At 40.2% G+C, this 13,690-nt stretch overlaps 1 protein-coding gene across 1 annotated transcript; it reads right to left on the bottom strand.

Annotated features, from left to right (window-relative positions):
* Nucleotides 1-4,342: 4,342 nt before the first annotated feature.
* On the bottom strand, nt 4,343-13,246 carry LOC125020245. Its single transcript, XM_047605583.1, has 5 exons — nt 12,902-13,246; nt 11,302-11,515; nt 10,199-11,147; nt 5,650-5,790; nt 4,343-4,521 (listed from the first exon to the last, which is right to left on the bottom strand). Exons 1-5 carry the CDS (start codon nt 13,132-13,134, stop codon nt 4,343-4,345), a joined length of 1,716 nt encoding a protein of 571 aa, XP_047461539.1. The 5' UTR covers nt 13,135-13,246.
* Between the last annotated feature and the right edge of the window lie 444 nt (nt 13,247-13,690).

Here is a 13,690-nt window from a genome sequence, read left to right on the forward strand (position 1 = left end):
GTCTACGTGACAGCAGATGTGACTGAATCGACTTTATTTGTCGCTCCTCTGGCACGTCACCTAATCTTAAGTGTTTGCTTCACCCGGCGTGTGTTATACACAGTACACAGTCAGCGCCTGTTTGAAACCCCCGAGTCAATGACATCACTGGGCGCTTGAGTGAAATAGAGTTGTGGCTGTTGTTGCTTGTGGCGCGAATGTACCATTTGATATGTTTCCAATCCCAAATGTTTCTGAGTGAAAGAAACGTTAAAAGCTTTTCTACGGATGGACAGCAGCCATGCATTTCCGAGAGCTGTTTAAACTCTATTTGAAAAGAAAATGCAGTAAAAGTCATTTTTTTGACTGTTACAATATCAACAAAAATGCCAGTGTGCTTTCTAAAAAATGCATTTTGTCTTGTTTTCCGAAAACGTTCAAATTTGACTTACGCAATTATTCTATTAAGCTAACGATATGTCAGCCCGGCCTAACTAGTTGGTCCCATTAGTTTTCACATCACTTGCGATGCCTCAGGCATTAGTTTAGGTCCACTTGGCGTGTCGTTAAAGGTTTTCTCATCTTGCTTAATTTCATCAACATTTCATGGTTTCTTGTCACCAAATTGCTGGTTGTCTTTTCTCATGTGAACACCCCTTAGTTGCCTGGTGACAGCTGCTACAGCATTGCCACACACATCAACATTGCGTAAAGGATTGATGACACCCAGACTTTGTTTTGAGTGTGTTTTGCTGTGCTTTGTTCATTCATTAAGAGCTGTGATTTGTGTAGCTGACAGTTGTTTATTCATTTAGTATTTTTAAAATCCTGATTGTTACAATTATGCAACCAATGTACACTTACACCACTCAAGTTCTCAGGTCCTGTCCTTGGATCCATTTGGATTTCATTATGAGTCTTGTTTCAAACCAAAAAAGGAAAGAAATTCTGTTGATGTATGTGTGACTACATTGCTCTTACTTTTACCACATTAAGCCCACGGTAAAGATTTGATGGTCTTGCCAGATCTTTGAGGGAGAATTATGCTGCAAAAATGTTTTAAGTGGGGCCAACCAGGCTAGTGCAAACACACAGCAAAGGGGTACATCCTCAAAGAGTAATGTATGAACTCCGAAAGTGTTCCAGAAGCAGCCCTTATTAATAAAACTAACAGCACCAGAACAAGAACAGATGAAGCAATCGTTGAATCCAATGCTGCGCTGCCGTTTAACTGAAAATCAAATTCATTGCTGTTTTTATGTATTTCTGGGCTGAGGGAGTCACCTGCTGATAGAAGTCTTCAATATTTTAATGGAGCACGCTGGAGTGACAGTCATGCCAAGCACAAACGTCTGGCTTTACTCTAAACAGGCTGCACAGAAATCGCATGAATTTGCTGTGGCAGCCTTTTCCCAGTCGTAGATCACTGTGCTCATCCAGAATCATCACAATTTCAGTTATGACTTATCAAGGCGCAGAGCATATTGTAATGTTTGCGTGGCACATAATGTTACTAATATGTGTTGATGCGTAGGAATCAAAAATAAAAAACATCAGGTTTTGTGTGTCATCCTGCAGCAGAGTGTCATTCTACAGACTCAGGTGTGAAGTGTAAACAGTGTTTTGTTTTGTTTTTTCAACTGTGTAAGCGGCACATTAGACATCAGCGAGAGACTGACGTGAGCGCTTAAAAGTAGATCATGAGCAATTATGAAATATTTCTGCTTCCCCTGTTACACCCCTCCAGCTAGTTGCCCCGGGCAACCGACTAAGCCCATGCCAAAATTCTTGCCCTGCAGCACCTCTTAAGCTCAGCAATCACTTTATTTTTCTACTTTTTTCTTTGTTTATTCAAAGCAAATGCCCACACACATATATATATTCACCCTTGTACAAATACAAATATGATTCAATGACTAGATCTACAATTAAATGCAACAGTGTTATTTTTTTTTTTTTTTTCCATTTATCACTTATTCACAGCTTGCACTCCGGGTTCATTATGCAAATGCATAATACAAAGCATGTCATGGGGGCAACTTTTCAGTCAGCTGATCAATATTAGAACCTTACTCACAACCAGTGAGATTGACCACTTTTTTTTTTTTTTCCAGTAACGAGTAATCTAACGCATTACTATTTCCAAACCAGTAATCACATTAAAGTTACTTATCCAAGTTACTGTGCGTTACTATTTTCCCGTTTTATATTTTTGCTTTCTTTTTGCGGGGAGTGGCGTCACATTTGTGTCAGGTCACGTTTTCAGCATGAGGACAACTTATGTGTAATACACCCAGCGATACAAACATAAACAACAGTGGAGGAAAGAGAGATGAGCATTAGCGAGCTGGAGATGCTGGAGTAGTGGTTAGAGGGGTCAGAGTTTCGCCTCCCCATGTAAACAAATAAAAAAAAGACAAAAAACAATAATTTGGTTTTGTATATATGTAACTAATAAAAATAACATTTAATCTAACTTAGTCATTTTTGAAATCAAGTAATCAGTAAAGTAATTAAGTATAAAGGTAGGTCTTCATTAACCATCATGCCCTGATAAAGACTTTTAAAACTATATATTTTTTGATAACTTCAGTTATGCTTTTTGCTATCATATTTGGCAAAGGTGTATATTTATTATTATTATTTTTAAGCATATTTTGATATTTCAAACTCAAACCCATAATTCTCCATTTTTACACTGTGTAAGCTAAATTCTTACATTGTTACCATTAAGGAACAAAAGTGTCCTTATCACAAATACCCCAAAAATAGCATATATTAAACTTTTTTCACATACGTTTTTTAATCCACTTCAGTACTAATCATGAATAGCAAAAGTCTGATTATTTTCTGACTTTTAAGCCATTATATGCCAGTGTTTTTGATGGCATCCCAGATTTTTTTGAAAACAATCTGAAATATTTTTCAATTTATTATTGAAAATATTTCTATTTGTGTGTGTGTTTTTCCTGAAAAAAATTGTGATGCCATCACAAACACTGGCATATAATGGCTTAAAAGTCAGAAAATAATCAAACTTTTGCTATTCATGATTAGTACTGATGTGGATGAAAAGATTTTTGAGAAAAATATTAACATATGCCGTTTTCAGCTTGTTTTTGAAGATGACACTTTTGTCCCTACAAAATAAATAAATAAAAATAAAAAATTCATCAAAATCAATGTTGTTTCTGATCATTGACATGTCCAAGGCTCCAATAATCCCCTCAAGAAAAATCCACTTTGCATTTAGATTGCTGAAAATATTTTTGTGCCATCAACAACACTGGCATATAATGGGTTAAAACACAGAAATTAATCAAACTTTGGGTACTCATGATTAATACTGAAGTTGATTAAAAGATTTATGAAGAGGACACTTTTGTCCCTTAATGGCAACAACGTAACAATTTTGAAATCAGGTATGAGGGTTAAAGGAGTCACACTTCAACATGTCCTCTATTTCTATTGCGGTGACTGAGTTTTAATTTGAAAACCTGAAAAAAAGTGTTGACATTATCAACACATGTACTGAGACTTTTGCAGGAGGATTTGATTGTTAAAACTCTTTCTCTACCTGCTTTATATCCTGCAGCAACAACCCCCATTTTGACTGCGTGACAGTTTTGCTTTAAACGAAAGTAGAACCTTCATCTCAGTGGCATACATTACCACAAATTTGCATTGCTACTACTATACGTAGCTGTTCTTAATTGTTGTAGAGTAGATGAATCCAGCAGTATAGGCTACTTTTTACTATAGAGCTAATGATTAACTCTTAGTTACTGGGGTGGTTGGAATTTTGAGCCGTTATCCCTTAAACATGAAACTTTTTGACCTTTCATTGTGATTGACAGGGTTGTCCTGTAATGTGACTCCATGAAACATGAACCCAGAATACACTTCACCTTGCTGGAGGAATTAACCCTCTATGCTACATTACATATTCAGTAATCAGTATACTGTACGACCTCCATGGAAGCTATGGAAACGGAAAAGGTTATATATGTAGTTAGTGAATGTACTGTGAATATGTAGCAGGTGGTAAAAGCTATAGCTGCAACATTTTTAAAGATATTTTCACATGTCAAAGGAGAGATAACCACCTCTGTAGTGTTTCTGCGTTTCAAGAAGGCTGTGCAGCATCTGCAGCATTGTTGGGCTGAGAGTTGCGCATTACATAGAGTATATACATGTGAGCCTCTGAACAGCTGTGAATGGTTTAATCAAGCCAAACAGCAGGATAAGTAGAGGTGTGAGGCTGTGGGTCACTGCAAAGTTATACCCACTTCAAAGCAACCCCGCCCCCCAATTCCAGATTGAAGATCTGCACTTTAAAATGCACACACTCCGGACGTCAAAACTATTTATTTGCATTTGTAGAGGATTTAGAAATAAAATGCTCCAGGGGGAATCCAGGTCGAGCGAAGCGGTTGAAGTTGCGGGGTTGGCGGCCTCGATGATAAGCGGCAGTCATCCTCTGATTGGCTCCCTGATGAGGAGCAGTCGCTCTGGAGGCAAACCTCTGAGCGGCGGTGTACCCTGTGAAAAGACGGAACAACATAGAGGATCACACAAGAAATGTGCGATTAAAAAAATCTAGACCTCTTCCTTGATAAATGTTTGAAGTCTTTATCATTTTTTTTTTGAAAAAAGTGCTTGTTGTTTCCTCCGAGCAGAGGTTCCAGATGGTTTATGCATGGCAATTTATAAAAGATGTACAGTATGTAGCATGAGTAGGCTTTCATAATGCACAAGTTGCATCGGTGGTGTTCATGTCGCCACACAAGCGTGCTCTAGAATTAACCACAGGGCATGGAAAACTGTTTTTTTTTACGAATGTTCCGTGACCGTTACGTCACCGTAGCTTTTAGACGTCTGGCCAACTAAAGAGAGATTAAGAGAGGACGCCATGGCTGCACGGTCCCCTCAAAATTAAGACTATTACTACAAACATCATAACATAGTATCAAATAATGAAAGAAGCTGCATTTCCAGAGAGGATAACAACATTTAAGTGATGATATACTCCGACTTTCAAATGTCATCTTAAAGATTTGAAGAAGTTACCAATAAGAACGTGAGAAGGGGAGCTGCACTCATTTAATATGGAGAAATGACGGATTAAAGGAAAATATAATGTAATAATACATAGGGAATCCATTACTGCACATTTTTGTTCGTTAACTGCCTTAAAGGCAGCGTCTATGTTGTGCGTCTGTGTTGTTAACACGTCCCCTCATTATTCCATAAATTTCAGACCACTTCCAACCCTGCCAGGGATCTGCCAGTGTGTTTCGGCGTTGATGCTGATAAAAGGCGCAGATTAATTGATGTCGCAGGCCCTAACAATACCACTGAAGTGAGATGGACCACCAATCATCGCGGGCTCATTTGCATCCAGTAAATATAACAGAATATCACAATTAATCTGACAGTGCTGTGCTGACGAATAAAAACTGTACACACAGGACACTTCACAGACATCCTGTAGCCTTTAGCTTCATTAGCGTTGCAGATTAAATGGGCTTAGCCGCCGATGATCATGATGAATTCTTCATGTGGGTGAAACCTAACACCGCACCTGCACAGTCATGCAACTTTCGCCCCCCCGACACAAACGCACACACGCACACTGGATGTACAGTAGATGCCAAGGTATAAACTTGCCTTTGGCTCTGTTAATGGTAACTATCTGCTGAAAGGCACAAGGTCTGGCTTTCTCCTGCGGGGCAGCTGCTTGCTTCATGCCTGCCTTGGCAACTCTAGCCCAGGACCTGGCACCAACACCTGTGCCATCTGTACCTGCAACTGCAATATGCACAGCAAGGGGTCTCGGATTAGTGCTATAGATAAGTCATGTTAAGAGTGTCACTTTGTAAGCTGTATAGCATTCTTTTCAGCTGCAAAGGAATATCAGAAGTCTGGCCTCAGGGCGCCACAAAAATGCTATCAACAGGGCTGTGCTATTAGACTGTAAACATCAGCGCTGACAGGAAAGTGCAGGAGGAGTGGTAGCTGTGTATGTGGATCACATGGATACCTATTTAGAGGCCGAGGAAGGGGAATTAAACTAAATCTAATGAAACTGTATTGTATTATATATATTTTACGATCCTCACAGGACTTCCTGTTGATAAATAGTTAGAATAGCAATGCAAAGTGTGTAGGAGTTACTGTATGTGCTGTACAAGGCATACCAAAATTAACTGCGTGTACTTGAGTTGTTGTTGACTTAATTCACATTTGCGTCCACTGTTCTGTTCTGCACCAGCAGCCAGCGCGGAAGACTCACTGTGTAATTCGCTTTGCCACTGCACGATAATCCTCTCATTATGAAAACATTTTCCCACTGAGTCATGCAACTGAGGAAGTTTTTCTCTGCAACACCGATGCGTCCCCACACTTTTACACAAAGAGAGGCAGCGTTTGCATACGTGCGTGCACGGAGATGGTTTGACTTGCTTGCAAGTGATTTATCATTATTATTATTATTATTTTTATTATTATTATTATTATTATTATTATTATTTTATTTTTATTTTTTTTGTAATTTATGTATTTGCACCATAATACAGAGACAATAAAGTAGAAGAAGAACAAAACAAACAGCATACATAAAGTTCCAGAGAGATAAAAAAAGAAACCTAACTGGGCTTATTCAAGGTTTATTCACCTCCCCCACCAAAAAAATAAAATACTCAAAAAAATCAATAACAAACAACAACATCAACAACAAAGGTAAAGGCCTTAATATAACTCAAGAGCTTTGTGTAAAATCAAGAGTGAAAGTGCGGGTAAATTGAATATGTGTAAAGGGAGGCCATTGTGATTTTGAAAGCAGATGTGGAGGTTAAATGTTTTCATAAATAAATACAGGACTGAAGTATGTTAATGTCATAAACTGACATTAGGGTTTTAAATAGAGGTGCAGATGGAGACGATTGATTAGTAGGAGTGGCTAGCCTAACAAATTTCTTATGTGTGATGAATAATTTAGTTAGTAGGGCATGTTCTCGCCCAGACAATGTTAGAATAACTAAGATGTGCATAAATTAAACTATAATATAGTGTATGAAGACATGCTTAACATGCTCTACCCATGACAACCTCTCATCAGTCAAAACCCCCCAAATTTGGAGGATGAAACCTGAGTTATCTCGTTTTCTCTGATTGAAATCTTGGCATTGGATTTACAATACTTTTTATTTTTGTCTGTGAATATACTAAAATTAGCTTCACTAATTAATGAGTCAAAATTGTTATTAGTCAAAATCAAATTAGTATCATCAGTAAAAAGTAAGGGTATAGTACAGTAGATGAGACAGTAGCCAAATCATTTATGTATACAAGGAACATTAACAGACCAAGTATGGAGCCCTGAAGGACGCCGTGTGTTAAATAGATTCTAAAGGATGCACAGCCATTGATATAGTTAAATTGTACACAGTTAGAAACATAGTTGGCAAGCAACTATATGACGAATCCTGGAAACCATAACGATGCAATTTGGAAAGCAAACTGGTGTGGTCTACAGAATCAAACATTTTCAATAAATCTAAAAACAATAAAAATTTTAATGCACATTCATTGTGGTTTATAGCTGAATAATTTTTGTCTACTAGCTGTAAGAGGGCCATATCAGTAGAGTGGTTTTCCTGAAAACCATATTGATGCATGTAAAATAAATAAATAAAAAATACTGTATTTATTTAAATGAAATAATATTCTTTTATATACTAGCTTTTCTAACATTTTAGAAAACCAAGGCAAAACCCAAATTGGTTGACAATTATTAAATGATCTTTGGTGGCCAGTTTTGTGAAGGGGGATAACTTTTGCAGTTTTTAAATCTTTAGGTACACATCCTGTCTGCAGCGATCAGTTTGACAATGATTTCCAACACCTCTGCTGTGTTAGTGTTTTCAAACTGTGGAATAGGGGAGAAATTGCGATTTATGTAATCCAAAGGATTCCCATTAGATGGTTTAATGTTCTTTGACTGAGAAAAACCACTTGAGCAAACAAATTGTTATATTCACAAGAAATGACATATGGATCATTAAATATAACACCACCCTCGCTGAACACTGATGGGTAAAATGCCGAAACCTTTTGTTTGTTTATAAGTTGGTTGACAATTTTCCAAGTTGACTTAATGTTTTTGGAATGTTCTTTAAATTTATTGCTTGTTTCTTTTTTCATTTTCTTTTTTTTTCTTTTTTTAGATATCCAAGTTAAGTGGTTGTATTTATTTCTATATGTTTTATACTTTGCCGAATTCAGTGGTGTGGGATTGGTAAGGAACCTCTTATATTTTATTGATTGAGGATTTATGAAGGCTGGATATATACCAAGGTTTCCTGTTTGTTCCACCAATTTTCTTTTTAGAGTGTACCAATGTGCCTGATCTTATCAGAAAAAGGAGAAATGAAGGATGGGAATATGATCTGAGATATCAGTGGAAAGTACGCCTGATTGAATTGAATTAGTCAGAGAGCTCGTAAAAATGCTGTCTATTAAGTTGGCAGATTATTTGGTCACTCTTATTAGCTTGTACATAAGGGAATAGAAGAAACTAGATGACAAAATGTTAAGAAAGTCTGAAGTCCAAACTTGACTTTCGCTTTTTAGTAAATCAAGATTGAAGTCCCCACAGTAATGGACACACCTCCTCCAACTCTTTGTGCTCTATAGTGGTGTACAGCCTTATACAATAGTACGTCATATAACATTTCTTTCGATTCTGACAGCCATGTTTCTGATAAGGCAATAATAGAAAATTCATGGTTGAGAGAGGATAAATAATTAATGAAATCATCATAATTTCTAGGAAGACTAAAAGCATTCAAATTCAAATGACGTGTAGAAAAAGTGACTATGGGATACCTTCATACAGACATTTAAACTGTTGAGCATTATAATAATCACAAGATCTAGACACATAGCTGGTAAATTTAAGACAGTTTGAATGTGGATCAGCAGAGTCACTATAATCATTAGCTCCATTTGAATCAGAAGGGTTGAAAACGTATTCAGCACAAAAGTCCTTTAAATCCACATCGATTTGATACTCAGACATAATGTGACAACAAATAATAACTTAAAATCAAAAGCAACTTTAGGCTGTTAGTCCTAATTCACAAACCATACCTGGAACAGACCACCTTTACTCACACACTTGTGGCGTTGGACGATGGATTACTTTTGGCTGGCTCGGATGAGGGACAATAGACAGTCAGCTGGTCTGGTCAGACTTGAGATACTTGAGATATGTTTCCTTTCCTTTGCTTCTCCTTTAACTGTGGCAGTAAATCCTTCCTTTTATTACGCACCCCCTCAGAGAAATCCTCATTCATAAAGAACCTTCAGACACTTGGCCCTCTAGAGGATTTCTACCTTGTCTTTGAACTGCAGGAGTTTAACAACCCCACTCCTGGGTCGGCCCTCTGACTGGAAAGAACCATTTTGGTGCACTCTTTTCAAATCGATTACTTTTGGATCCAGCTTGAAGTGATCAGTGAGGAATTTCTTGGCCCTTAGTTCAGTGTCACGCCAGCTTTCAGATCTATCCTATCCTTGATGCCATCAATGAGGATGTTATTCCTTCTTGTCTGGTTTTCAATATGATCCATTTTAGAAATAAAATCTTCAGACATTTTTTGGAGTTCATCACAGCTTGCATTGATGGATTTGAAGCTGCTCAGATTGGCTGTGTGTGCACTCTTAAGTTCCTTCACCTCTGACTGTAAAAACTCCATACTGCATTTGTAATCCAGAACATCTACATCAGGCTGATTGGTGAGGTTCTTTGCATTTCTATCGTCACAACTGAGGATTAGGAATTAGGTTTCAGAAAACTAAAACAAAGTTGTTAAGCCGCCTGTTTCGTGGCTGAAACAAAAGAGCTTCATTTAAACGAGCCTTTAGCTGAGGGGGGGAAAAAAAGGAGATGCACGGGCGTGAAATTTGAACTCAGCAACTACTGAGCGCCTGCATTTCTGCCTGGGACAGGTGCTGCGGCCGCTCTCCTGCCTCTAATTAGCCAGGCATGCCAGTGTCATTAATATCAATAACACTTTCTTGGACAGGGATGTTGTGGGTTTGTGCATTTGTAGCTTGAGAATGGCATGAAGTCATATCAGTGATAACCAGATAGAGTGAGAGGTGTACAGTGTAAGCAGCACAGCTAGACAGAGACACATGGCAGATTTATTACCTCTAGGAGGCGGCTGGTTGTTGGCCTTCAGCTCCTCACGGTTGACAGTGGGAGGGTTGAGCTGGCCGACTGAGCCAAATGTTTGAAGGTCCAGCACAGATTTCTGATCTCCTGCACAGATGGAGGAGACCTCGAGGGGCATATTTTCCTCTCTCCTCTCCCAGGAAACCCTTCTGTCTTGGCGATCTGTTCCCCTTTTCCCCTCTGCATCTATGGTCTCGGGATTCCCATGACACAACACACCCAGCGCTAAAGGCTTCTTTGGGGGCTGCAGAGCCGGGAAGTCAGCCAGTAGGTCATACGCCTTCTGCTGCTCTGGGATTACTGGTGGTGGGTAGGTTGTTGAGTGTGCCTGAGGTGCTTCTGCTTTGCCTTGGACGGGAGCCTGCACAAGGGCACTCACGCCACTTGCCAAAGTGGCAGTCGGAACGTCATGTGGGTGGCTTGAAAGGGGAATCTCCCACTGGCCATGCGACTTCCCTGTGGCTGAAGGCTCAGTGGGGCACGACGGAGGTCCGGCCTTGATGGTAGTTTGTGTCGGAGGGTCTTTCTTTTTTCTTAGCGAGGGTTCCCGCTCGCCATCAGAACATAATACTGTAGTTGGACGAGAAATTTCATTTTTCTCCACCTCAGTTGTGCCACCCTCTGATTCGTCCCCACTGCTAGTGGCACAACTTCTTACCCCAGGTAGAGGGACAAAGTCATCATCGTTATCACTCACATCTTTGTCTGAGCTGCTTTTTGTAGGCTCATCCTCACTTTCACATATATTGTTTGGTAGTTTAGGAGGCAGCAGAGAAGACTGATCGTCTGGCAGATGTTGTGTTACGCCTTTTGAGGCAGAGCAGGTCAGATCTGCTACCAGAGGTTGAGATACAGAGCTTTGTTTGTCTTTTCTGCCGGAGTCCGGAATGTTGTGGGAATCTCCTACAGTCCTCCCACCTTTCTCCTAGCATCAGATTGAATTAAAAACAAAAGAAAGAATTGCTTTCATTAATTGATTTACGGTATACAGTTGCCGATGATGCTTTCATATTGTCAGCATGCACAGCACAGGATATTGTACCAAATTAAATCAACCCAGCGAACAGCTTGAGCCTCACCATCTCTCTTTTCCTCTCCGCCTCTTCCTTATTTAGTTTCATCTCCGACTCCATGTCAGGTCCCACGACCTGTGCAGGCTTGGCAATATGGTGATTCCTGGGACCCCGGAGCTGAGGGTCAGGAAGGGTGAAGTTAGCGTGGTATTGGTTCTTGTCCTCCCCATGCTGCGTGCTCACGCCCAGATCAGCTGTATCTTTCTGCCTCTCCTTGGCCCTAGACAGGAAGAAAAAACACAGACGCGAGTCGGCGAGTTGGAGTCTGGTGGGGTTACGACACATTTTTTTCTCAGTAACAGGCTCACACCATAATTGCTGCCACTTCAAGGTTAACTCGTGCCCGTCATCTTGTATGCAACTTCTTTTTTTCCCCCACAAAGATGGTGATGGTGGTCTTACTTAATTTGCCACCAGCAGAGTAAGGCTTTTGAAGGGGTTTTAGAATTAAGTGACATTTATTTAAAATCACTGTGGAGATCGTGTATAAAGAAAAGGTCACTTGCATGGTGAACATCCTTGAAACAAGTTTAATTGGAGGCACTGGCAGACTTTTCACATCATATTTTTAAGATGCAGTTTTTTTTTTGTTTTTTTTTTACATGGTCCTGTGTAACGAACTAAGTGGCCACCCCCATAGGTCACCGCATTGAGCCCAATATTTTGCCTTAGTGAAGAAAATGACCCGCGACTCCTGTCTCGTACGTCCAGCGCCGTGCCCGCTTGAAACCATGACTTTTTAATGAGGCTACTCTTTAGTCACCAGCCTGTCGACTGTCGAGCTGCGATGCGGAACAGACGGTCCAGTGAGACCCAGGACACTTATGATAACGGAGACGTCAGGGAGGCTCTGGGCGGCCGGTGAGCAGATGGTGTACATTAAGATTATACAGTGGGTCTGTGACCGCGCAGCAACCCGACTGATCTCCCCTGCAATGTTGGGATTTGGGTTAGAAATGGGCCCAACTTTTCGCCCATCCATTAATCCATTTCTTTTCCATTTAGGCCTATCTCCTTCAAGCATATAACTATAATGAAAATTGCCCTGTAGAGATAGCTTATTATAAAACAGGCCGTAGCTGCTTACTTACTCACCATTCGTTGGACAATCTAATAAGTATTTGGGCTCCCATGTGCCTAGAGATGTGGTGGCTGATTAGAAGGCAATGAATAAACATTCATCAGATCAGTTACCAGCATTTAGAATCGCAACAATAACATCAACACCAACATGTTTCAGTCACATTATCTATATTCTCTACAGACCCAAGCACCCAATATGTCTAGGAATACATAAAGGAATAATTTACCTTGACGTCGTTGTAAGGTCGCTATCTTTAGATAGTATTAACTTCTATAATTAGGGTTTTTGAGGAGCCTAACAACTTTTCTGGAGGGTAAAATGAGATGATAACACTTCAAACTGGTGGCAGCTGCAGGACTATAATCACTTGAGCAGACTGATTAAGCTTCCATATAATATAATATGAGACAAAGAGCGTTGTAAACCCAATGTGTAGTGATCACACTATTACTTCCTCGGTGGAAGTTTGCCATCGCGTAGCCCCACAGTTCATGAGTTTTTGTGCGGTTGAGTTCGCCTCACCTGAGACTCGGCTCGTTGTCCGAAACGATGCAGGTTTTCATGTCAACTCCGTTCGGTGAACTTTGACCTGTGCCAAGTTCTTCCGCGGCCTCCTTTGCTTTGCTCCAGATGTTCTTGCAAACGCGGTCAAAGCTGTCCATAGGCGCTTTCGGGTTAATCCACGCGGAGCGTGGAAACGGCGCGTACGCACCGAAGAACTGCGGTGGCATCCAGTGATTCACTCGCGGTATCATGTTGACTCTGTTTCTGGTCTCACGTATTGGTTGCGTCGATCTTCTTGCAGAGTTCAATTTGCGTGTTGCTGTTTTTTTATTTATTTATTTTTCTTCGTTTGAAATAAAACTGTATCAGCTGTGATCTTGACAGGCTGTCATAGCAACCAGTTGCCATTCCAGAATGATAATTCAGATCAACCACATGACAGTTTGACGCACTGGAATTTCGATTTTATCCTTCAGGTGTTTCATGCTGCTGTGTTCATTGAGTCATATGAACAGCCCAGAAAGAAGTGGACATCTGGTAGTAAAGTAACCAATTCAGATTAATGTGTGTACAATCTCCCTCTGCTAACCAGTGTTATGAATGATTGGAGGGTCTTAATGTGGCCTACAGTTTACAGGCTACACAGCCTATTTCTAAACTACTAAACTGTGCATGCGCTCACAAATTTAAACCTTCCCCCATGTGCTGCCGCACGAGGCTGCAGGATCTCAGTTGGATCCGTTTCCGGCCAAACAGATGCAGCATTATGTCCCAGAACAACCCGACGAGGACGGGCGAGCGATCCCG

This window comes from Mugil cephalus, chromosome 14 (genome assembly GCF_022458985.1).
Source record: "Mugil cephalus isolate CIBA_MC_2020 chromosome 14, CIBA_Mcephalus_1.1, whole genome shotgun sequence".
Lineage (NCBI taxonomy): Eukaryota > Metazoa > Chordata > Actinopteri > Mugiliformes > Mugilidae > Mugil > Mugil cephalus.

What these genes read in the sequence shown, in the direction of transcription:
- LOC125020245 (XM_047605583.1), bottom strand. Translation starts at nt 13,134, where the DNA reads ATGATACCGCGAGTGAATCACTGGATGCCACCGCAGTTCTTCGGTGCG. An exon ending in CGGAGAGGAAAAGAGAGATG is followed by an intron (nt 11,148 to 11,301) that starts GTGAGGCTCAAG and finishes ATCTGATGCTAG; the next exon opens with GAGAAAGGTGGGAGGACTGT. An exon ending in CAACCAGCCGCCTCCTAGAG is followed by an intron (nt 5,791 to 10,198) that starts GTAATAAATCTG and finishes TGCATATTGCAG; the next exon opens with TTGCAGGTACAGATGGCACA.